The sequence below is a fragment of the Aulostomus chinensis genome, chromosome 11 (genome assembly GCF_037954235.1).
Source record: "Aulostomus chinensis isolate RoL2024-O1b breed Wild chromosome 11, RoL_Achi_v1.0, whole genome shotgun sequence".
NCBI classification, from domain to species: Eukaryota; Metazoa; Chordata; class Actinopteri; order Syngnathiformes; family Aulostomidae; genus Aulostomus; species Aulostomus chinensis.
This window is the reverse complement of record NC_141330.1, coordinates 9,448,138-9,470,914: the sequence shown is the minus strand read 5'-3', so window position 1 is coordinate 9,470,914 and position 22,777 is coordinate 9,448,138. Positions and strand designations below refer to the sequence as shown.

Here is a 22,777-nt window from a genome sequence, read left to right as displayed (position 1 = left end):
GAAAACTTGACGGAAACTTTTGACCTTTTTATTGAAGTCCATAAAAACATACAGCAATGATAAAAACAACAAGGTGGTAACCATAATAATAATAACCCATAATGTAAAACAACAAACAATAGACAGTAAGAAATTAAATTAAGATTGCCATCATTCTCAAACTTCAATCCCATGTACCGAAAAATATTTTTGGGCAAACACAGGCTTTTCCAGAGATTTAGGAATGTTGAGGTGCAAGTTGGGGTGAGACCACATAGAGCCGATCCCAGGCCCGAGAACCTGACGAGACAGGTGGGTGTTCAGGCTGGAGGGACGCAGGAAGAGGTAACCGATCCGACTGATAGAAAAGTGACAGTAATAGTCTCTCAGTGTCAGAGGCATTCTGCAGTAAAGATGCACATCAGTATGTTTTATCCAAACATACTGTAAACAGACAGACACACACATACAGGTGAGGACATGTAAAGAAATCATTTCACAACTTCCTAAATGTGAAAATGAGCACAATAAAATCCCTTGAATTCTTTAATAATCCAAAAGTTACTACAAAGCACCGGTATACTCCAAACATGCTTTTTCCTCCATCTAGTCTCTTCAGCTTGGCGATACATATATTGACATAAAGACGTTTTGACCCTGCTGTAAAGACAGAACCAGACGGATCAGTAGAGCTGCCCGTGGTTCGGTCACGACGACAGTGCTCGGGTTAGACGAGTTAAATCAGATTCCCAGTGGAGGAGAGCGACCTGTTTCTAGTCTGCCCCAAAGTGATTATTCCATTCACTCCCATCCTACATCTACAGTTCCAGTCTTTTCAGTGAAAGTCCAGCTGATGCTCTTCGAGGTCCAGAGGTGGGTTGTGGGTGTAGAGCGCAGGGAGGGGGGACTAACCTGACTGTGCTGTACAAGGTGGTTGAGGGGGAGGACATCTGCTACACTGTGGTGAGGTGAGGACGACTGGCCTTGAGTCAGAGAGAGGCGAGTTGTGGCTGGTCAGCGCGGCACCTGCATCTGCTGTGAGGTCTGCGACTGGCTCTGGGCAGTGACCTCGGGCCCCCGGCTGGCCAATCGGCTGAGGATATTTCTCTCAGACATTTGAAGTCGCACAGCGACAGGGGGTATCCTGGCGATAGTTGCTGGGAGACGTGTGACATCAGCCTTCATGTCACTCAGCAGTTCCTCGAGTTGTTTGAGAACTGGACATATAACAGAAATGAGACCCGAGCCCCAGAGGGAGCGATTGAAGCAACGACTGCTCTAGCATTTCTGTCCCATTTTGCCAAATTCAAGTACTCAAGCTGATTTGGATGCTTTTTGAAATGTTTCAACAGAAATATATTCAACTGCTTCCAGCAAATGAAGCTTAGCTTGCTAATAAAGAACAGCACCTTTTATGGAAAATTTGCAGCCCACCAAACAGAACTAAATGTGAATTGGATAATGTATGTCTCAGGAGAAGGAGACACTTGGAAGTGTCACGAAGGAGAGGATGGAAATTTAGCAGCTGTGGAAAGCAAAAGCATGTGCAGCCGACTCATATGTACAAGGTTTTCCTCATCATCTTACCTTTATGAAGCACTGCATTGGCAGGCTTGTTTCCTGACATGGACTCCTTGCTGAGGTGCTGGTGAGACTCAGCCAGACACTCCACCTCACTGAAGCGAGTGTTGAGGGCCATAGAGGGGTGGGCAGGGTCCTCTGTCATGTTAAGGTAGGCCGCCCGGCGCAACTGCTCCTCAATCACCAACGCCTGCTCCAACAACTACACAGGAGACAAGAAAACATGTATAATAGAGACACAGACAAACAGAAACTCACATGCACAAGGAGAAACAAAGAGAAGTCTCAAATCACCTTGAACCTGCGAGCGAGAAACTTGTTCTTGATCTCCAGGAAGTTTCCTCGGCTCATCTCCCCTTTGAAGGGCTCATTGAGGATCGCAAACCTGACATCGCTCTGCACGTCCTGCCACCGAGCGTAGCCATGTCTGAGAGACACCAGGGTCAAGTGCAACACCTTTGATGTTTGACAGGGGCGTTGTCGTCAAGAGAGGAGCTCACAAATCTCACATACTGGTTACATTTTAAGAGACACCCTTACTATAGCAGTCATTTTCTGCAAGATGAGCCACTTTTTTCCAGAGACAGTAATCAGGATGTTCTTAATGAGCTGATGCTCCAGGGAAAGAAATTCAGCTGAGGCCGATTTGGTTTAGAAGCTGATTTTGAGGCAATATTCATGGCAGACATGGCTTTTGTGAGCTGACCAATCAGAAAATACAGAGATTTGGGAGGCGGAGCTTAAAGAGACGAGCTAGTATTTCAGATACGGTGAACAGAGATGCATCTACAATGGATGGTACGAGACATATAATGCCTCTTAGATAGACATTGCATATATATAGGGTGTTGAACAGGATACTGTATGATTCCAGCCAGTAGCCAGTAGTCATGGCGACGGTGCCAGATCTCAAAGGTCTTCTTGGTGACAGTGGCAGCCCTCTCTTCATTCTGCCACAGAGAATGAAGCTCTGGAAAGGAGGGAGGAAAAGGTCACAACTAAGAAAAGGGGAGGAGAAAACGTGTGTGTGTGTGTGTGTGTGTGTGTGTGTGTGTGTGTTTGTGCATGTGAGCGCGCACGCGTGTGTCTACCTGTGAATCCTCCGTCAGCAATGTTGAACATGAATCTCTGCTTGGTGGCTTTCTTCTTCTCTTCACTAATATTAACCAACGGTGCAGCTGTTGCTCCTTCTTTGGTGTTCTCTCCATTCTGGAGTTTGCCAGAATCATCCGTTTTCACACCGTCCTTTTCATCTTTTTGATCTGTGAGAAAACAACACAGATGCACATCAGCAACAAAGTTAAAAACAGAAGAAAACCTACCAGTGGCATTGGTGAAAGACTGTTGAGTCAATTTAGCTTTTCCTTACACATGCAGTGAGCATGTCTCCACCTTCTTTGCGTCTAACACTAAAGTGGTCCTTCATTGCAATGTGTGCATTATTATCATTATGGAATTATGCATGTACCTTTCTCTGTTACTGAACTTGTGTCCATCTTCTCATCTTTTCCCTCTTCAGCTGAAATAAGAGAAGCGTGTTAAGAATTACAGCGAATGGAAATAAAAGAGAAAAGTTCAAAGAGTTGTAGCCTCACCTTTAGACTTTTCCTCTACGTCTGCCTTGACCTCAGCACCTTCACCCTTGACCTCAGCAGGCGTGTCCTTTTCTACAGTCTCTGACGTCTTGTCCTTCTCCTCTTTCTCTTTGCTTAGATCTTCAGCCTCCTTCTCCTTGCCTTCGTCTCCATCTCCAGGCTCCTTGTCTTTCTCCTCCTTCCCTGCAGCAGGGTCTACCTCTTTCTTTTCCAGGGCTGGGGACTTCTCTGACTCATCTGGGATTTCAATTATCTAGGGCAAGGGAAGTCAGTTTAGAATGAGATGCTTCAAAAATAATATCTTGGCTGAAATCTTAATAGTGTGCTAAGAAAAAGAATAATTGGTATGGATATAGAATGGAAGATTAACCTCTGGATCATCTGTCTTCTTCACGCCTTTGCCCTCCTCTCCCTCCTTCTTAATGTCTTCCTTGTCCTCTGATTTGGACAAATCCTCTGTAAAGACAGTAAAAACAAACATGTCATTTTGTTGTTTTGGGCCTGAATTCATATATTTATTTATTACATGTAGAGCTGGTTATAAAAACTGAATATTAAATATTGCTTTAATAAATATGTGTGTGTGTGTGTGTGTGTGTGTGTGTGTGTGTGTGTGTGTGTGTGTGTATGTGTGTGTGTACCTGGCACAGGAGTGTTGGGCTGTGTGTCTGCAGGGGTCCCACTGGACGGAGTCTTGGGATCTTCACCTGAAGCCAAAGCTGCAGCCCTTTTGTTCTCCTCCAGCTCAGCCATCCACGGCATGGACCACTGACCGTTCACGTGCTCAAACTCCTGCACCTGTCAATCAAACAATGTGCCCAACATTTCATCAGTGATTCAAAATGACCCCCCCCACACACACACACACACGCGCACAACACACACAAACTTATGAACTGAAAATATTTCATACGGTTTTATAACAATAAACTCATACCTTTTTCCTGATAAGGGACATCACACCAATGCGTGTGAGCACATGTTGCCTGGACAGACCCTCACGCGGGACACCATCTGCAAAAGTCTCTGCGCCGTCAGCCCCCGGCTCACAAAGGTGCCTCATGAATAGAGACACGTAGGCCCTGCAAACATGTGTTGAGGAGATGCTGAAGAGATTTCACTGGGAGCACGTTTGAATTAATAAATCTAAAATATAGCTAATGCTGATTGTATTTACAAAAAAAATGTCTTGTAACAAAAACAACGCAACCCCAGCTTGGTTTAATAACACTGCAATGAACCTGAAAACATGTGGAGACTCACTTGAATTCTTTCTCAGACTTCCCTCGCAGGTCCCTGACCAGCCACTGGTTGGTAAAGGCATCCTGGGGAGGCATCCCATAGCGCATGACTGCATTCAGGAAAGCTTTTCTCTGCCGCGCGTTAAAGCCCAACACCTGACAGATCATTTACGAAGGCGACAGAAGTGAAATCATCACTGTGTCCGTGTGAAAAGTGCAAAAAATATTTCACGTGGTTGAGTAGAAAACTCACCTCAATGTTCCCACCCACTCTAGCCAGTAGAGGAGGCAGAGGTTTGTCCCTGTCATTCCTTAACCCTTTACGGTTGGGTCTGCGGGCGTTAGCTGACAAGAAGAAAATATAGTTTGAGCGACAGTTTTCAATCAAAATGGAATTCACTGGAGATACGACAAGTACAAAATTAATGTGGATTTTGGTGGATGTTCATGTGTGTTTTTCTGGTCCTGAAGTTCTTCTCTGTGTAACGTTCAACTTACGTCTCACCATCAGAGCCTGCTGAAGCTGCCTCCCCTCACAATCTCTCCACACCTCTACACCTAACGCTTCATCTTGAAGCCAAAATGCTTTCAGAACATTTACAACTGAAAGCAGTGTTGTAGAACACTTTAATGAAATTACAGTAACAGAGACATAATTGAAGGAACACAAAAATAAATAAATAAATACAACCAACATAAAACATCAGGTCTTATTATTGCACGTATTAGAAATGAATTGTCACATTTTGAACTGATAAATTTGGTAAAAAGAAATAAAAGCCACAATTATAAAAAATGAAAACAACCAATACAATAAATAAATAAATAACAATAAATTGCATTAAAAGTACAAAATATAACTATTTCTTTTCGTATGTACTATTTCTTTAACTTATATACATTATATTGGATTATTTTTGATAAATTTAAAGTGGACTTTATCCAATTTTAAGTTTACTCTTTAAATGAACAATTTGAAAGGGCCTTTAAAACAAACTTTTAGAACTTAATCAACAAGTATATAAACAAATACAATCTCTTTAAATTGCAATGCAACAAAGTTCATCCAGCAGACAAACCCCTGATTGAAATTTTCAGTCCCTTTTTCTTTGCATTTTTCAATATCTTTTCTTCCTTTTTCTTTCTCTTTCTGTCTTGTCTTGCCTCTCTACGCTCTAAGCAGATGATGCACAAACAAGTGCTCCTTCGTGAGTTGAGGAGGTTGTCGATCAGAATATTGTAGCTGTCATCTGAATCTGAGTATGTATCTGCCGGGGCGGTTTGAAGGTTGTTAGTAGGTGAAAGAAGTTGAGATTCTTTCATCTGTAATGACTCTAATCAGGTCTATCTCAGACTCTGTAGGGATTAGCTCTTAAAGTGACAGTCCATACTGGCACCAGAAAACACACACAAAGCCATTCTTTGGCCAGCAGAGTGGAGCCATACCTTCAGATCGTTCATCAAAGTCCTCGTCACCCTCCTCTGAGGCCACTGAGTAGTCAGACTGGTTGTCTGATTGATCCTCCTGCCAGTCTAAAAGGGTTGAGGGAGAATATGAGAGAAAATGATTGCCTGGACAGAGTCAGATCAATACAAGAGACGAAGCACATCTCAACTTCACATCATTAAACTACTGTCAAGACAGGCTTCAAGCCAGCAGGGGGCACTGATTCTAACAGGTCTGATCATGTCCAGCCTGGTTTTTATAGAAAGGGAAAACAATTACATGCATCTCAGTCAGGTTTGCTGCACATTTAAATTTTAAGTGCATCAGGACTCTGACCTTCGTCCACTACTGCTCGAAGCTGATTCAAGAGCAGTTCAAAGGGATTATAATTTTAAAATATAATATATAATTTATTTTAACCTCATCTTAAGTTACAAAACTATTAATAAAACATACTTTATGCCATGCACTTACTGTATCTGGGACTTTTTACACCAACACCACACAAACACAAAACAAAAATTCTACTGACAACACTGCACAGCACACACACAAAAGAAGAGGTTGCATTATATATTGTTCTGTACCCTGTCTTATACCTCGGTCCTCCTGGGAGCCGTCGTTGTAGTTGACTGGTTTGCGAGTTCTTTTGCCTTTGCCCAAATTGCGGGCGAGATCCTCTTGCTGCTGCTCGTAGTGATGCCGGAGCAGTTTCTCCCAGTAGTCAGGATCCACACTTTCCTCCTGCTTGATCACCTCCCTTTCCACCTCCTCCTCCTCAAAGAAAACGATAATTTCTATGACATACTATATATGAAGAATGCACGTGATAGTTCTAGACACCTAAACTAGAGGAGGCAATTGCCCGTTCCTCGGGCAATCTCAGTTACCCACATATTCAGTTTTGTGACGGTTATGTCCAGGGTTGAGACGCAATTAAAAGGGACCAAATCTGCCTCCTGGCCCACATGTTGCCTTGATGACACACGCTCACCAAGTGAAAACCATACCAGCCCCACACTTACACCACTGGTAACTAATACAAACAAACACCATGTCTATTTCTGAAACCACTCCTGCAAGTCATCACACACTTGGTAGACACACACATACACACACACCATACCTCATCATCCTCATCTTTGACCACATACTGAGCCACTTTAAAGGAACTTAGGTATTCGTTCATGCTCTGAAGCTCTGTGTCCTCTGTGGCATCCTGGTTCCTGTCAAGCAGACGGTCGATGGCATGGTCATCGTAGTGGATCACACTGCTGTCGTCCTCCTTGTTGTCCCCTGAATGCACCAAGGGTCAAATTAGAAGCTAGGAAGTGTTGATATTTACCTTGGAAGCTTGGTCAGATCATATGAATGAACATGTGACGTTGCCTCAGAACACTGCGGTTGCTTTGATGTCTCCTGGTGGCCTCATACTTTATTAACACTCGCCATGATGATGGTCTGTCCTAATTTGTCACCCGCTTGTATGTGACATTGGGTTAAAGTCAACCTACCCTCTCCAACCTCGTCCTTGAACAGCTCTTCAGTTCCAAATTTGAGAATGTCATCGAGCTCCTGTTTAGACATGGAACCTGTCTTAGAGCCAAGGCCGGGTCGCACCACCAGGTGGGTGAGCATCATCTTCTTCTTTGCCACCTTGTGAAGACAAACAAAAAGTTAGAAGGTGCTCATGAACCTTAAGTTTGTTGGGACAATTTGAGTTCCTTTTCATTCACCTGTGTGATCCTTTCCTCCACTGAGGCTTTTGTCACAAACCGATAGATCATCACTTTCCGGTTCTGGCCAATACGATGAGCTCTGCTGAACGCCTGGAAAATACATGTGAAATATATATAATTATCATACATTCTTCTTTTCTTTATGAATTCTTAAAGTGAAAATAGATATGAATACATAACCTACTTGTTTTTTGAAAAAAATATTTTCAGTGAATGAAATAAAATAATAACTTATTATGAAGATAAAAACTGGGAATTGGAGGACTTTCATACCTGGATGTCATTGTGGGGGTTCCAGTCTGAGTCGTAGATAATGACAGTATCAGCAGACGCCAGATTAATGCCCAAACCACCAGCTCTGGTCGAGAGGAGGAAAGCAAACTGGGGAGCACCAGGAGCTGTTGGAATGAAGAGCAGTTTTACCGTTTCATTTGAGCTGCTCGGAGAGGAAACACAGTTAAAAATAAGTGTGTTCGCATGTATCACCATTGAAGCGGTCGATGGCCTCCTGTCTCAAGTTGCCAGTGACTCCTCCATCAATCCTCTCATATTTGTATCCCTCATTTTCAAGGAAGTCCTCAAGCAGGTCAAGCATTTTAGTCATCTGTGAGAAGACCAGAACTCTGTGGCCCCCCTCCTTAAGCCTCTTCATCATCTTCTGGAGGAGCGCCAGCTTCCCTGAAGCCTTAGTCAGTGCAGTGCCCTCATACATGCCATTTGGAAGTTTTGGTGCTTCCTGTAGTTAGATAAGAAATCTCGATGACCTGACTGTATTTAAAATTAGAGAAGTACTACATGCACACAGAATATAAAGAAGTTGTTCCCACAGCGTGATGAGGCAAGACTAGGATCATACCGTAGCAGCTGCAGGAAAGAGGTAGGGGTGATTACAGCACTTTTTGAGATCCATCACCACATTGAGCAGAGAAACTTGGTTTCCTCCTCCACGGGTGTTGAGGGCTTCAAAGTTCCTTGTTAAAATAAACTTGTAGTATTTCCTGCAGGACATCAAGAAAAGAAAACTCTTTTGAGGAGAAAGTTCAACAAATGAAAAGGGAAAGCATAAATATCAAGAAAAGTGAACTGAAATGGTTTAGTTTAAATGGACAGATGATTTTTAAAACTGTTATTGCCGCACATTGTTCCTCTTATCACTTACTTCTGCATGGGGCTAAGCTCCACTCGAACAATGAGTTCAGTCTTTGATGGCATGTGTTTGAATACATCAGCCTTCAACCTCCTGAGCATGTGTGGTCCCAGCATGTCATGGAGCTTCTTGATCTGGTCCTCTTTGGCAATGTCCGCAAACTCCTCCAGGAACCCTTCCAAGTTGCTGTGTAGTAGAGGAAATAAAGCAATGTAAAAACAGTCATCTTGGCTGTCTATATTGCTTCTAAAGCCACGATTGCTCTGTAAATGTGAGGGTCAACTGACTTGAATCTCTCTGGGGTCAGGAAGTTGAGCAAGTGGAAGAGCTCCTCCAGGTTGTTCTGAAGAGGAGTGCCGGTCAGCAGCAGCTTGTGTTGCAGTGGGTAGTTGTTCAGAACTCGAAAGAACTGACAGCAGACAAAGAAAAAGAGACAAACATGGAAATTCAGATGGTGAGATTAATCAAAGAAACACAACAATATTATATACAATAATATAAAAGGTCCTTGTAGTCCTAAATGTATTTTTAAGACATCTAAAATAGAAGAACAAAACATTTTTACAGAGGTCCCTCTTATTACCTTGGACTGGTTGTTCTTGAGTCTGTGAGCCTCATCCACGACCAGACAGGCCCACTCAATGGAGCCCAGAACAGCCTGATCGATGGTTATGAGCTCATAGGAGGTCAGCAGGACATGGAATTTGACTGTTGAGTCTTTCTGTTAAGTAACAGGAAAGGGACATTAGTTGAACTGCTAAAGGAAGTGAAGAAGAAAAAAGTAGACACACAACATCCAGAGCTGACAGCAAATGTGTGACCTGCAATATGGTTTTGCAGTTGGTTATCAAGGTAACCAAATAATAAAAAATTAAAGGTGTTACAAAACAATTTTTTCTTTCGAAGTTTACTAAATTACAAAATAACACAGAAAGTAGATTCAAAAGTAATTGTATGATACATTGTTTTAGTAACACCCTTAGAGGACTACCAGTGACTCAACATGAAACATCGAGCCGACAGGGAATTACGCCCCAGCCAGAGTGAGACGTGCCAACCGCTGCAGAAGCCCAAAAAAAAAAAAAACGTGTGCCATGTTTTATTTTGTTTTTGTTTTTTTAAACGTGCCCAAACAGACAAGTGCTCTGCCCTGGGAATAATCATGTACCACATAATTTCATTTCTCACCTTCATTTTAGATGCCTTTTTTCCACCTCGGATGGCGTTACCTTCAAAGGAGAACTCATTCTCTCTGATGACAGCTCTGCTGTCTTTGTCCCCTACATACGTCACCACGTACATGTCTGGGGCCCACATTTCAAACTCTCTCTCCCAGTTAATGATGGTGGACAGAGGAGCACTCACCAGGAAGGGACCCTTGGAGTGACCCTGAGGGAAATAATGGTGGATTCCAGATTAAATTAAGATTTGTGACTGGGCAAACCAGAAGTGCAGATGTAAACAATACATTTGTCTTGCCCTGCCTTTAGGATAGAGGTCCTTCCTCAGACCTCATCCCCTTTATTGGACAGAGTTGCTCTGTGTCACATGTCTGATGCCCCAACGACCAACACTGACTGACAGCGTAGGGCAGACAGGACAAGATTTCAGGGAAATAAATACATATTATGTTTTATCTAAAAGCTTTCAACATCTATATGTGCCATATGGAGACACACGAAATATACACTAATGGTTATTAACAACATGCTTATGCATACATATGATGCTTTACCTCCTTGTACAGTGAGTAGAGAAATACAGCAGTCTGTACAGTCTTGCCTAAACCCATTTCATCAGCTAGGATGGTGTCTGTGGCCTGAGCCCAAGAAAACCTCAGCCAGTTCAACCCCTCCAGCTGATAGGGGTGTAGAGTTCCTCCGGTGCAGTCCAAGTAATCTGGCTGCCGATCAAACTTGATGGTGGGCTGGAAGAAGAAAACAGGACAAAAAAAAAAAACATCACTTTATATTCTCTCAGAAAGCTTAGCATAAACCTGGACAGGTCTACAGAGCTCTTTAGTTCCTCAAGTTTCCATTAGGATAACTTGCTGATTTGATAAAAACCCAAAACAACCACAGTTGCTTTTGTTGTGATACTTACATCTACGACCGGATTAGTAGGTGGCCGCTCCGCCTTTTTCACTTTGACTGGCTTCTTCAGCTTCTTACCAGGTCTGCCCTCATCACCGATCATCAATTCTCTAAAAGAACATTTTTCAGAAGAATTTTAAGAATAGCATTAACCACACTTGGGTAAATGTAAGAAAATAATAATGTGCATACCTGTGATTCCAGTAGGTCTGTTTGTAGGTGTCAAACTCTGGGATGTCCATGTCTTCGCTCTCCCAGGTTGACTGGTCATAGGGTAGATCTCTCCACTTGATCAGGTAATGGACATTGTTCTTTTTATCAACACTGATGTGATTCAACCAGAAAGGGACAGTTACACTAAATTAGAATTATCATGCTTTCTTTCTGTGTGTAGAGAAAACAAGAGGAATAGGTTCATGTAGTTTTTGTCTTCAAGCAAATAACTCTTACAATATTAAATGATTCCAAGTTCTTTTGTCTGTTTTTTTTTCCTATCAAGGTCAACCTAGGTCTCCTTCAACTAAAATAGCTACAACTAAAAGCATCAAATCCACACAGAATAAAGATTACTGGCATCACTGTTGGACTGAAATTCTGATTCAGTCTCTAGGTTCCACACCTCCACAGCAATTGAAATATATTCTGAACCTCTTTCTACATAAATGTGTCTACCTGTGGTTGAGGATGCGATGTATCATCAGCCACTCCATCTTGACCCCATAGCGGAAAAACTCTGCCTCCATATGGACAAAGAGAGGGTCCTTGTTCTTCCTCTTGGTGCTTTTGTCATCATCACCCTCACCTCCAAAATCCACAGGTGGCGGTTCGTCCATGTCAGTCTTCCTTTGATAGTTACGGAACATCACCTGACAGTTCAGCTCCAACTGGAGAGCAGACACAGGGTAGAGATAGAGAGTCAGCAGTGTGCAGCCAGGCAGCATAACACACCACATTCTCAAATGCAGGTGGGTGCGATGTTATGAGACATGTGTTGCACCTGCAGCTCCAGCACCCAGGAGCAGTGCCAGTAGGACAGGTTGCACCATTTGACAAAGAACTCCCTCTCCCTACGGCCCACCAGCGGTGGGGGATCAGGGGCGTCAGCAGGCAGGTCAGCAGGCCGGGGCACAGGTGTGGGGGCTGGAGGCTCCCCCCAACGCCATGTTAAAACCTTCTGAACTTTGCCCTTCATCGGAGGACACTGTCAGGAAGGGGAGTAAGAGAGGTGTTTCATTACGATTTGTTTTTCCATTTTAATCGCCACAACCTCTTGCCACCCATGCCAAAACAAACCTTTTTAGAAATTTCTATGAAACTTTGCATGTTCTCAGTAAGATCTGAGCGAAATGAATATCATTTTTGGTTGCTGCTGCCTGAGGCAGCCGCATGGTTGATTCATTTTTTATGCATTCTTAAACACCTCTTACATGTCCTCACGAACTTGCCTCTCATTTGTGTCTGGTGAAGCTTGTTTTACAGATGTTTTTGCTCCTGTAAGTGCCACCGCACCTTGTTGTGTTAGCACTCTAACTCAAGAAGCATTTCATCAATTCCGATTAAATTTTGAAAATGTTTCAACATGTTCTAACCTTGATCCCCGGCAGTCATATTGGATTACTGATTTATTTTTACACAATCTTACACGCCTTGATGAATTTGCTTCATACTTTAGTAACTGTTAAACAAGATGGGGGCTCCATTTTGAAAACTGCATGATCTGAAATTCCTACTTCCTGTTGCAGCTGTCTCTAACATCTCTGAGATATCTTGATAGGTCTTGTGCTCTGTAACACTTTGTCGTTTGTATTTATAAGCATGTTACATTTGGTGCATACCTCTAGCTGGCCGTTGCCAGCAGCAGATTGTGTGAAGTAATTTAATTGTTTTTAATATTAAACAAAATAATATCAATAACTAAATAAATAAAAGTAATAGTTAATTTTCTGAACAAGAAATGAATTGGCTGAATGAATACTGAAAGAATGATGTGGTCTATTTAAAATACTGTACACTACAAATAGTGATCAAAGCTCTATCTCCTGTAAAAACTTGCACAAGATGGAATCTGCAAGGAAGCACACCCACTTGAGTATATGCACACACAGGACTCATATGCACCAGTGCACAGCGGCTCACCTTGCAGCGGGGGCAGATCCATTCTCCATTGGGGATTTCGGGGAGGGGAGGGTTGAGGCAGTGGATGTGGTAGGAGGAGGGGCAAGTGTCACAGCAAAGCAGCTCTCCTCCATCCTTACACACTCGACAGAATTCAATGTGGTGGTCATCTTCTTCCTCCACTCCTTCATCCCTCCTGTCTTCCTCGTCTTCCACGTCAGCCTCAGAGAGATCATCCCTGGCCTCCCACTGGATCCCCTCCTTCTCCTAATGGCAGGATTACAGGCAGAGGGAGGTGGTTTGTGAGTATGAAGGGTGTGAGGGGCGCAGACAGGCAGGGAAGGTATGCAGAGCGAAAGGCACAGGGAGAGGTATGTGAGTGTGGGGGGGGGGGGTGTCAAAAGTGGGGGTGGGGTGTTCATCGCATACATATGCGTGTGCAGTTGTGGGCGGAGTGAGGGAGGGTAGAGGAAATGGTGTGTGTATATGGGTGTGTTGGGGGGGGCAAAAGGGAAAGGAAGAACACAAAAAATACAGTGTAACTCACAATTTCAAAGTAAAGGTCACAACCAACCTGACCACTTAGTTAGTGTAACTTTCCAATGGCGCACACAACTACTTTCATACACAAGGGCGTTTTTTTTTTTTTTCCCTCTGCAATCACATGGGACCTAATGTTCTACACTGCACAGTAATAAGAGCTCAGATTACAGTACTCACACAGTGCGGGCAGCTCCACTTGCCCTCAGGTGCCTTTTCCATGTCAGGGTCCAGGCAGACCATGTGATAAGCTCTGGGACAGGTGTCACACAAAATGATCTCCCCTCCTTGCTGGCACACTTCACAGTAGTCCTGATGGTCGGTTTCATAACCATCACCCTCCTCTGACTCCACTGAAAGATGAAGTGGCATTCAGAGAAATGGACGTGTTAGGTTTTCATTTCGGCCTCGTCTGATTCTGCTCCACATGACTCAGGACCAATCACAGAATAGACTTGTTATTTTAGTTATAGTCATGTAAGAACCTTTCTTCTTTTTCTTTGCGCTCTTGGACTTCTTCTTGCTGCGGCTGCTGCGGTTGGAGCCCTCTGACACGGAGAAGTTCCCGTCTTCAAAGTCACTGTCGACATCTGGCTCGTCCTCATCACTCTGATAGTGACACACACAATGACGCCATGTTGAATGTGAGACAGACGCGGCAGTATTAATAGGCTCATGGTATGAATAGCCTCATGGGATTATATTAACAAATAAACAGAGAACAAAATGAGGAAGCAAACAGTATCTTACAGAAGAGCGCTTTCTTTTGCTGTTGAGGCCTCCAAGTTTGATCTTGAGTGGAGCTACCTTCTTGGGTTTGGGCTTTGGCGGAGGTTTAGATGAAGACTTCGACTTTTTACGAGCATTAGGACCTGAGACAAATATGAATCCAGAAAAAAATTATATAATTCTGTCAATATTTTATTGAAATCACGTAAATCAAACCATGTTTGAATTCACACTTGTTTGTGTTCACCAATTACCCTCCTCCTTTACCTTTGCCCTCTTTGGTCTTGGCCTTGCGGAGTGGAGGTGCTGGGGCTGCTGGGGGGGCAGCAGGTGCTGGAGCAGCAGCAGGAGCAGGTGCAGATGAAGTGGCGGGACCGTTGTCTGCCCCTCCGTCTGTCCCGGCCACCACCATGCTCTCCACAGCTGCAGCCACATTGGCAGCTGCCAGAGCTGCATTGGCAGTCGCACAACCCTACAGGGAAACACAGAATCAAACACTTTGCTCTGTACCGTCAAATACACAAGATGATTCATAAAACCCTCCTTTCTCTGTCCAAGACTTTTGAAAGCTTAATTCTCATCATTGTTAAAGCCAATTAAGGTCTTATTTACATTAACATTATTAACACGGATGCGCCCATCCGATTTTTTCGGATCTCAATATAGATATCAATACCGGGGTTTTGTATCAGACCCGTTTCCATACCAGATTTTTGGTCTAATAACTCCTTGAAATGAAAACAAAGAAAAAAAATCAATCACATTTATGTTGCAAACCAGTACTAAAAAAACAACAACAACAACAACAACAAAAACTTAATCAATCACAACTAACATGGTAAAAGTCAGATCAGGACCAGGTCAGATCAGTGCCAGTATCCAACCGATACCTGAAATTACTATCAGATCGGTGCGTTCTCATTTGTAAATGAAGGAATTCTAAGTCTTAAAAGGAATTTTTAAGGATCTGCTGGGACATTGCAAGAGCACAAGAACATGTCATCTTTATCAAAATACAAACTGGCAATCGGACTCAAAATTGCAATACCTTAAGAGGGTTGTTTGTGCTGAATTCCCTCCACTTCGCCATCATCAAAGTCATCATCTTTGACACAGCGATTTTGGGGTTCTTGGCTGCAATTAATGGCCTGAGGACATAAAATCACGCTTAATGTTTTGGATTGTATTTCACTCATTACATAAACAAAGGTATTCACTCACCTGACAAACTGGCTGAAAGCCTTGTAGTTGGTGAGGGAGTTGTAGTCGTCCTGAGTGAAGACGTGGTCGATATCTTTCATGCCCCAGGCCTCCAGCAGCTGGGTGGAGCTTTTCGGCTGACGTAGAATGAAAAGAGTTGAAAACAGCAGGGAGACGTTAGTTTGACGTATTATCGCTGCAGGTCATTCGATTTTCTTTCGAATTTACCTGGCAGTCATCGTCGTCGTCGTCGTCATCCTCTGGTTCTGGTTCCTTACGTTTGCTCTTTGAGCTGGATGCTCCTTTCTCTGCCCCCCCAATACCTTTCTTCTTGTCTTTGGTTGAGCCTGAGCGTTTCTTTTTTTTCCTCCCCGGGGCATAATCACTTCCTTCACTCTCCGACCGCATGGCTCCCTCGTCTGCATCCCTCTCTGCTGCTTCCACTCCAATCAGATGCTCAGGGGAGCTTAGTGGCAACTCCTGCAAGACAAACCTCACTCTGCTTATTCTTTTAAATGTAATATAAACTTGTCCACCTTTTTTTGGTTTTTATTATCAGGCTGGGAAAGTCTGCAAGGAAGTCACACCGTGCACAGTCATCTATAAACTTGTTAGAATTGTTTTTTCAAGAAAAAATGCTTAACATTTTCTGAATTCTTCCTTATCAAAAAGGTGCACACTTGCTCATTTACTTGGTTTTGTGCTGACAGCCGAATCTTAATGCGTCACCTTGGGCTCTGGGAAACCATACTGGGCTTTTTCCACACTTAACAGCATTTGACTGCCAAAACCATTGACTGAGTCAGTGAAAACATCATAATTACTCACAGGTATATCAGGCTGCATGATTTTGAAAATAAAATCTAATTGTGATTATTTTAAGTGATATTTCAATTAATATCATTTGCAATATTAGAGTGAGAGTTCATTTTTACATCATTCTCATTTACATTGAAGAACCCACTGAAATAATCATGGTATGATTTTAGAATGGATCTGAATCAAACAAAGATATATTCTCAAGTCTGAAGAATATGATCTGTAGGCAAGATATGCCACTTGCACCACACTGAATGTGGCAGTTTTGTGCAGATCATCCAACAACGTGAGGAAGCAAACAGGACCCCTCCACATCCCCAGCTACTGATGCCACTAAATATAAAATGTGTACTAAATATGTAGGAAATACATAAAATTGGGGTGTCAAGGTTAAAAAAAAACCTAAACAACGTTGACATACACAACGTTTGCAGTGGACAGCAAACTGACCTCCCGGATGGGTCGCTGCCTCTTGTTGCTCCTGCTCTCTCTGCTGCTCTTTTTAGCTTTCTTCTTCTTCTTCGACTTGGGTACCTCCTCTACGTCAGACACAGCATCCTCCGGCTCGTTCTCGTCTGCCGGTGACATGCTTCCAGTCAGTAACAACTCAGTGCACACGCACACTCAGAAGGGCTTCGGCATAAACAGAGGGAGAGAACGAAGGGGGGGGGAGCGACCGCGCACTGGCACGACTTGGCAAACGTGCATTCACTCACGCACGCACCCACACGCGCACAGACACACACGCTCGCGCACGCCCACAATGAATGCCACAACAGCACAGGTTCAAACTTGTCTGCTCTCTCCTGCGTTGAAACTTTGACAGTTTACATCAGCACTCGAGAGAACTCACGCCGACTTTCTGAGATGGAGGTGTGGAAGCACTTGCTTTTAAAGTTAGCTAACTAATCTGTCATGGCGAGTGACGGACGGCCCGAGCCGACAACTCCTGGCTAGCTTAAGCTAACATTAGCTTCGCGTTGAAGGCGAGCTCAAGTCAGAGCGATGGACCGTCCTCGGAGGGGGGAAAAGAAGACCTTACCGTGAATAAGTGAGTGCTCTTCCGCTCCTACAAAGTCATCCCTCTCATCCTCACTGGCTGACATTTTCCCAGCGTCGTAACTGTATTTCTGGTCGAATTAATCCCTCCTAAACCTTGCTCCTCGGTCGGCGAGGGAGGAGGGAAAATGACGTGGGACTGTTGGAGAGTGGACCGAGGGTGTCCAGGAAGGGAGGGGTGGTGGGTACTGAAAAATAAATAAATAATAACAATGGCATTGGTTGGTGTCTGATCTTTACCTATTTCTTAATGTTTACATAGCGTCTAATTGCGTACTTAAATAAGTTGGCTAACTGGATTATCAACGCACTGACGTGATCTGTTATCATCTGCAGGTATTCTTTCAAACAAGAGTGGATGAAGCAAAGTCTGGCACACATCATTTTTTTTTAAGTATGAGCGGCAAATTCGCACTGTCGAGCTCAAAAACTACATCAATGAAAAGTTTAGGTATAGAAACACTACCTTCATACATTAGAAACTTACTGTAGTGTGTGTTTGTGTGCAGTCCCGGGTCGAGGTGTGCTCTCTCGGTGCGAGTCAGGCTGTTTGTGCGGCTCTGGTTGTCATTTAGTGTTCATTCATTAAGGCCGGCTGAGCCACTGATAGGCGAAATTTTAAAAACGAGCCGCCAATGACCCGAAACACGTTTTTCGGTCCCCTTTTCTCTCCCCCAACCTCAGAGGCAAAGCTTAGCTAACATCCTCACAAACACACAAAGGGGGCAGACATCCCATAATAATCCCCCCTCCCACACTCGCACAGGACTCTGCATAGTTACCTCGCAACGGACAGACCATAATACTCAGCCTGCCCCCACCCCCTCCACCACGCGCGCGCGCACGAGCGCCCGCACGCACGCTCACCACCACTCCTAGACATGCATGCACTGGGCTCATTGCATGCACACTCCTTCCCCTTTCCACTAGTAGTCCCAGCCCCCTTAGCAACCTCGTTGTCATGGTGACACCCCCTCCCGTTCGGTCTGGCAGACCATAATACTCCAGCGGCAGCATACATCCCATAATATACTACTCCTAAAAAGACAAGAAAGAAAAATACCAGTCACGTGGTCTCCACAGGAGATGAAGTCCACTGGTGACAGACCATAATAGTCACAGAGCATCCACCTGGGAGTGAGCATGACCAATCAAAGAAGTCAGAGACCCTTCACTTTAGTTCCTAACACAGTTTGTTTGCTCACCAATACTGCTGCAAGCAGGTCAAGCAAGCATGCTGAGCTTGGTGGTATTAAAGGACTGTGGGGGTGTGATGATGATGATGATGCTCACACTCTTGTCCAGTCATGCTGGAGTAGGTGAGGCCTCCGATAGGCTGCGCTACATCTGGGACCTGATACAATGGAGGGACGCGTGGCTGTGTGAGACTCGGGGCCTGATAGACGTGATGTGGCCATCACCATGGTGAAGTGCAACTGCAGCCAACAGGTAGCATGTTCACATGTGGCGGGTCATGAGAAGTGTTTTGTTCTGACGGAGCGGTTCACTTGTTTCCCGCAGGCCAAACTAATTCATAAAACAAAATATGCTGCCTCTAGCTTCTATTTAATCTAGATTGAATTGATGAAATGCTAAATAGTGAACGTGTGAGGGGGGAATTCGATTTCGTAAGACGTGACATTCAAGGATCTGTGAGCACTGAAGCTGTGTGAACCATCAGCCATGGGACCTGCTGAGATTTTATCCATACCCTCATTGATTCCTAAACAATATTCAGTGTAGAGGGGGAAAAAAGAATTTGAATACACAGGTATTCACCTGTTTAATTAGTACATACAAAATAATACATACATGTAACGTGAAGATATTCAAATTGATAACACGAGTCCTCATCCCTTTACACAGCGTGGGCACATGATATTGTAAATGTGGCATTGATCAAATGAATTTATAAGATCGGGGCCATAAAAAAAATTATTTCTCAGAATTAACTGTACAGATGTTCTGATTATTCTCAATCCCAATCCCCATACACATCATACCAAAAGTGATTTAAACAAAGCAGAGCATAAATTACATCAATGATAGAAACACTGCAGCTGTGCAATTGCCTCTGTGACATTTCCAACAAAAGCAGTTGAAAGGACAGCAAGTCCTTATGAAAAAAAACTTTGGAGGAGCATGGAAGCACTTGAAGGCCACTCGTGAAAATTAGCACGCCGCACACACACTGATTAATTAGTACTTGCATTACAATGTCAATCAACGCACTTACGAATGCTGGTTTTTGCAATAAAATGCAACGGATTCTTCGTCTCATCATGTTACTCATTTCTACCAAGTTGAAACTTCGTGCCAGTTATCATGCAGATCAATATCGAACCTCCTTGGCAGAGGTAATTGCAGTTCTGAAACATTTATTAAGTCTCCTACCCTCTGAAACATTCAATCTCATGTTGTCTGCCTATCGCCTTCCTCAGATCCACAGATGGCATCAACATCACTAGCATTAATGCTAGCCCCGGAGCAGATGGTTTCACCACTCAGGACTTGGTCTTCAGCTGATGTACTGCGTCCACTGATAGTCTCCGCTGCTCCCTCGGGCGTGGGGCAAAACCGTTTCAAACGTTTATCCTTATCTAAGCAAGTTCTGCAACATGCTGGGAGCTAAAGGGCCTGATTTCTACCGATCCAAGGGGAAACGGTCATAGGTCTGCTGGATATAGAACACCCGCCCACAGCCCTGCTATGGCATGGTCCGCCACTGCCTTGTGCCTTTAGATGCATGGAGTGTGATGGATCAGGGTAATCCAGGAGGTGATGGAGCAGGTCTTCGCAGTATGTAGGTGGGAAAAACATAAAACCCTGGTTTATTTTTGAGGGAAGATTTGGAGAGGATACTACAGATTTCTTTTGTGTAACCCTTGTTGTAATTGTCTGCCCTCCTAGCAGTATATGCACCACAGTTGGGGGGAAAAATGGGTTTATTGCCTTTTGATTTGGTCTGGCTGTACTTTCATTCTAGATTACGATGTAGCACTAGAATACCACTGATTATTCACTGAATATCATTCAAGGGTGAAATCAGTAACCTGGTCTGCAGCGTTTGACCTGTAGTTCAAAGTTTTTACTTCCTGAAGGCCAAAGATGCACAGGTGAAGGCCATGAAAAGGCAATTAAGTGTTTCATACAACAACTCTTTATCTATCAGTATGTTATTCAAAATGAGGATTGCGCTGGTGTCTGTAGAAACAAGAAGAGTTCAAACGTAAGCTCAGGGACCTTCTGCTTTTCCTCCGTCACAGTGGCCTCTGCAATGCTCCCCACCGTACAGTACATGCAGATCGCATAGCAACAAAGGCCTATGTCTGGCCGATGTCTGTTACTGTCGCTCGAATGCCCCTCACACATGCATGTATGCGCGTGCACATGCACTCACGTGCAACTCCGCCGTCACCAACATCTCCTCCTGGTCCTTCTATCTCATATGCACAGCTATCTTTCCACTGCAAACCTCCTCATCCCCCCCCCCCCCCACCACCACCACCACCACCCCCACCCCCAACACCACCACCACCATTCCATAATATTCATGGGTCGTCCCTCTGCCCCCTCCCCCCCATGTGCACACAGCTCACCGCCCACTCTGCCACCCCCACTTCCCTGCCTAACAACACCGCCGCCATCCCATAATATTCACGCACACGCACCACACACATCTATACACAGCAGTGCATTCAGCTCTTTGTTGGCAGAGTGCTATGTGAGCACACTCATGCACAGCAGTCGTGTTCCTGCATGGTATGATTATTCACCCTGACTCAGATTGCACATTCAGGTAACACTCCTTGAGGAGAAGTAAATGATGGAGCAAAAGGTGGTGGGTCATGTCTCCAATGACCTTAAAGGTGGAGGGGGAAGGGGAGGCTCTATCAATCCCTGAATGAGGTCAATTATACCGCATCAAAGTAAGATCTCACGGGCAAGTCACTCAAAGTCTGCTGCTGCCTCCCACCAGAACTGAGGGAATGCAAGTCATCTATATGTCACGCTGAGGCTTTAACAAGCATCTCTGTAGGCTCTGCAACCTGGCTACAGTCAATCAGCACTGCACCATTTAAGCATGATAAAATGTCCACAAAATGGGGGAAAGATAAAGATAAAAAAAGAGGACAAGTTATTTACGAGAGAGGGGTGAAGGGATGAGCACAACAGAGGCGCCGGACATGACAGTGGCCTGCTCATCACCATGGTGTTGCTGTGGGAGACTGCAGAAGACGTCACTTGGAGAAACAGGGGACACAAAGGAGGAATACGACATGAGGAGGACAAAAAAAAGGAGGGAAAGGGGGCCTACAAGAAACCTGTCTTTTCAGATATAGACTCGGGAAAATGTGTGTGTGTGTGTGAGAGAGAGAGAGAGAGAGAGAGGGAGAGAGAGAGGGTGTAGGATGGATTTACTCAGGAACTGGGTGTCAGAGGGTTCACCTAAATGGGCCACCAACTCTTGGACAAGGGCTGAAACTGCAAATGTTTGGTTCCGGTGCCGCACTGACTCCACTGATTCAACAAATGAGCTCTTGAGAGCAGTAAATAAGTTCCATCAGAGGCTGTAGCTCAAAGCCATTTTATTGGTACTTGAGATTAAAAAAACAGAAAACCCATCAGGATCAATTAATTCATCCATTAAATCCATAAAATGGCAGTACTTCCATCCTATTCAGCACAATACTGGAGAAATAAATACCCTGAAAATGAATACAGGGGGGGGGGAGACAATAAAATATGATTACCTTATTGAGAAAAGGTGTTTCACATGGGGTTCCATAAAAATAACATTAAATTCAAGAAATAGATGCACAAAGAGGGGTGCAGTACCCATAACTTATTAAATACTACTTATTATTATAATAATAATTATTATTATTATCGTTATTATCGTCGTTATTATAATTGTCGTTGTTGATCTTTGTCCTGTCTGTCATTTAAAATGTAATTACAAAGTTATGTATTATAAACTCAGTGTATGGAAATCATTCTGAAAAAATAAAGTATATGAAATTGAAATAAAGAAGATAAAGCTAATGTATTGGATTATTAAAGCCAATATCTTGAACATCTAGTTTGAAGTTCAAGAGCTTACAGACCACAGACAGAAAATACTACTCAATAAACTGAGCATTAAAAACTAAAGTTGAAGTAATTGTGTGGTGATAACATAGTTGTGGCACATTCTGTGCCTTCTGCTTGTCCTTTAATGCTTCACAAGTATACATTATTAAAGAGCATAATCCCTCCTGCTCCCATTAAATCCAATCTCATTATAAGTTTTTTTTTCTTTCAAACTAAAAGTCAAAAACTGCATTGTTATTCCTGTGAGCTGCTTTCTCCTCAACCCCAGTGTAAGACCCATGTCGCTTTCTACAGCTGTCCTCATGCCCTCCTTTCCCTCCTATCTCGTGATTTATTTGCCTCAGTTCCAATATTTGTCGGCAGTGTGTTTTCCTCCCCTTGTCTAAATGTCACCCCTTC

The 22,777-nt window shown here is 43.7% G+C and overlaps 1 protein-coding gene across 4 annotated transcripts; it reads right to left on the bottom strand.

The window, feature by feature from the left end:
• Window positions 1-12: 12 nt before the first annotated feature.
• chd4b (chromodomain helicase DNA binding protein 4b) lies at window positions 13-18,025 on the bottom strand. 4 transcript variants are annotated; one of them, XM_086218209.1, is made up of 40 exons: window positions 17,772-18,025; window positions 17,268-17,472; window positions 16,676-16,800; window positions 15,635-15,886; window positions 15,428-15,543; window positions 15,255-15,354; window positions 14,474-14,678; window positions 14,228-14,349; window positions 13,963-14,086; window positions 13,658-13,830; window positions 12,959-13,204; window positions 11,820-12,023; window positions 11,495-11,706; window positions 11,015-11,146; window positions 10,833-10,932; window positions 10,465-10,656; window positions 9,918-10,118; window positions 9,313-9,450; window positions 9,017-9,138; window positions 8,742-8,915; window positions 8,439-8,580; window positions 8,069-8,318; window positions 7,856-7,980; window positions 7,580-7,672; window positions 7,358-7,499; window positions 6,970-7,139; window positions 6,431-6,620; window positions 5,843-5,929; window positions 4,650-4,741; window positions 4,419-4,552; window positions 4,093-4,237; window positions 3,797-3,953; window positions 3,526-3,611; window positions 3,156-3,408; window positions 3,029-3,079; window positions 2,652-2,822; window positions 2,422-2,530; window positions 1,855-1,987; window positions 1,567-1,762; window positions 13-1,196 (listed from the first exon to the last, which is right to left on the bottom strand). In XM_086218209.1, the coding sequence occupies exons 2-40, from the start codon at window positions 17,329-17,331 to the stop codon at window positions 994-996; spliced, it is 5,931 nt and encodes a 1,976-aa protein (XP_086074335.1). In that variant the 5' UTR covers window positions 17,332-17,472; window positions 17,772-18,025; the 3' UTR covers window positions 13-993. The 4 variants fall into 4 exon arrangements, with proteins under 4 accessions (XP_086074335.1, XP_086074337.1, XP_086074336.1 ...); XM_086218211.1 differs by having other exon boundaries at window positions 6,443-6,620; XM_086218210.1 differs by having other exon boundaries at window positions 6,431-6,617.
• Window positions 18,026-22,777: the final 4,752 nt, after the last annotated feature.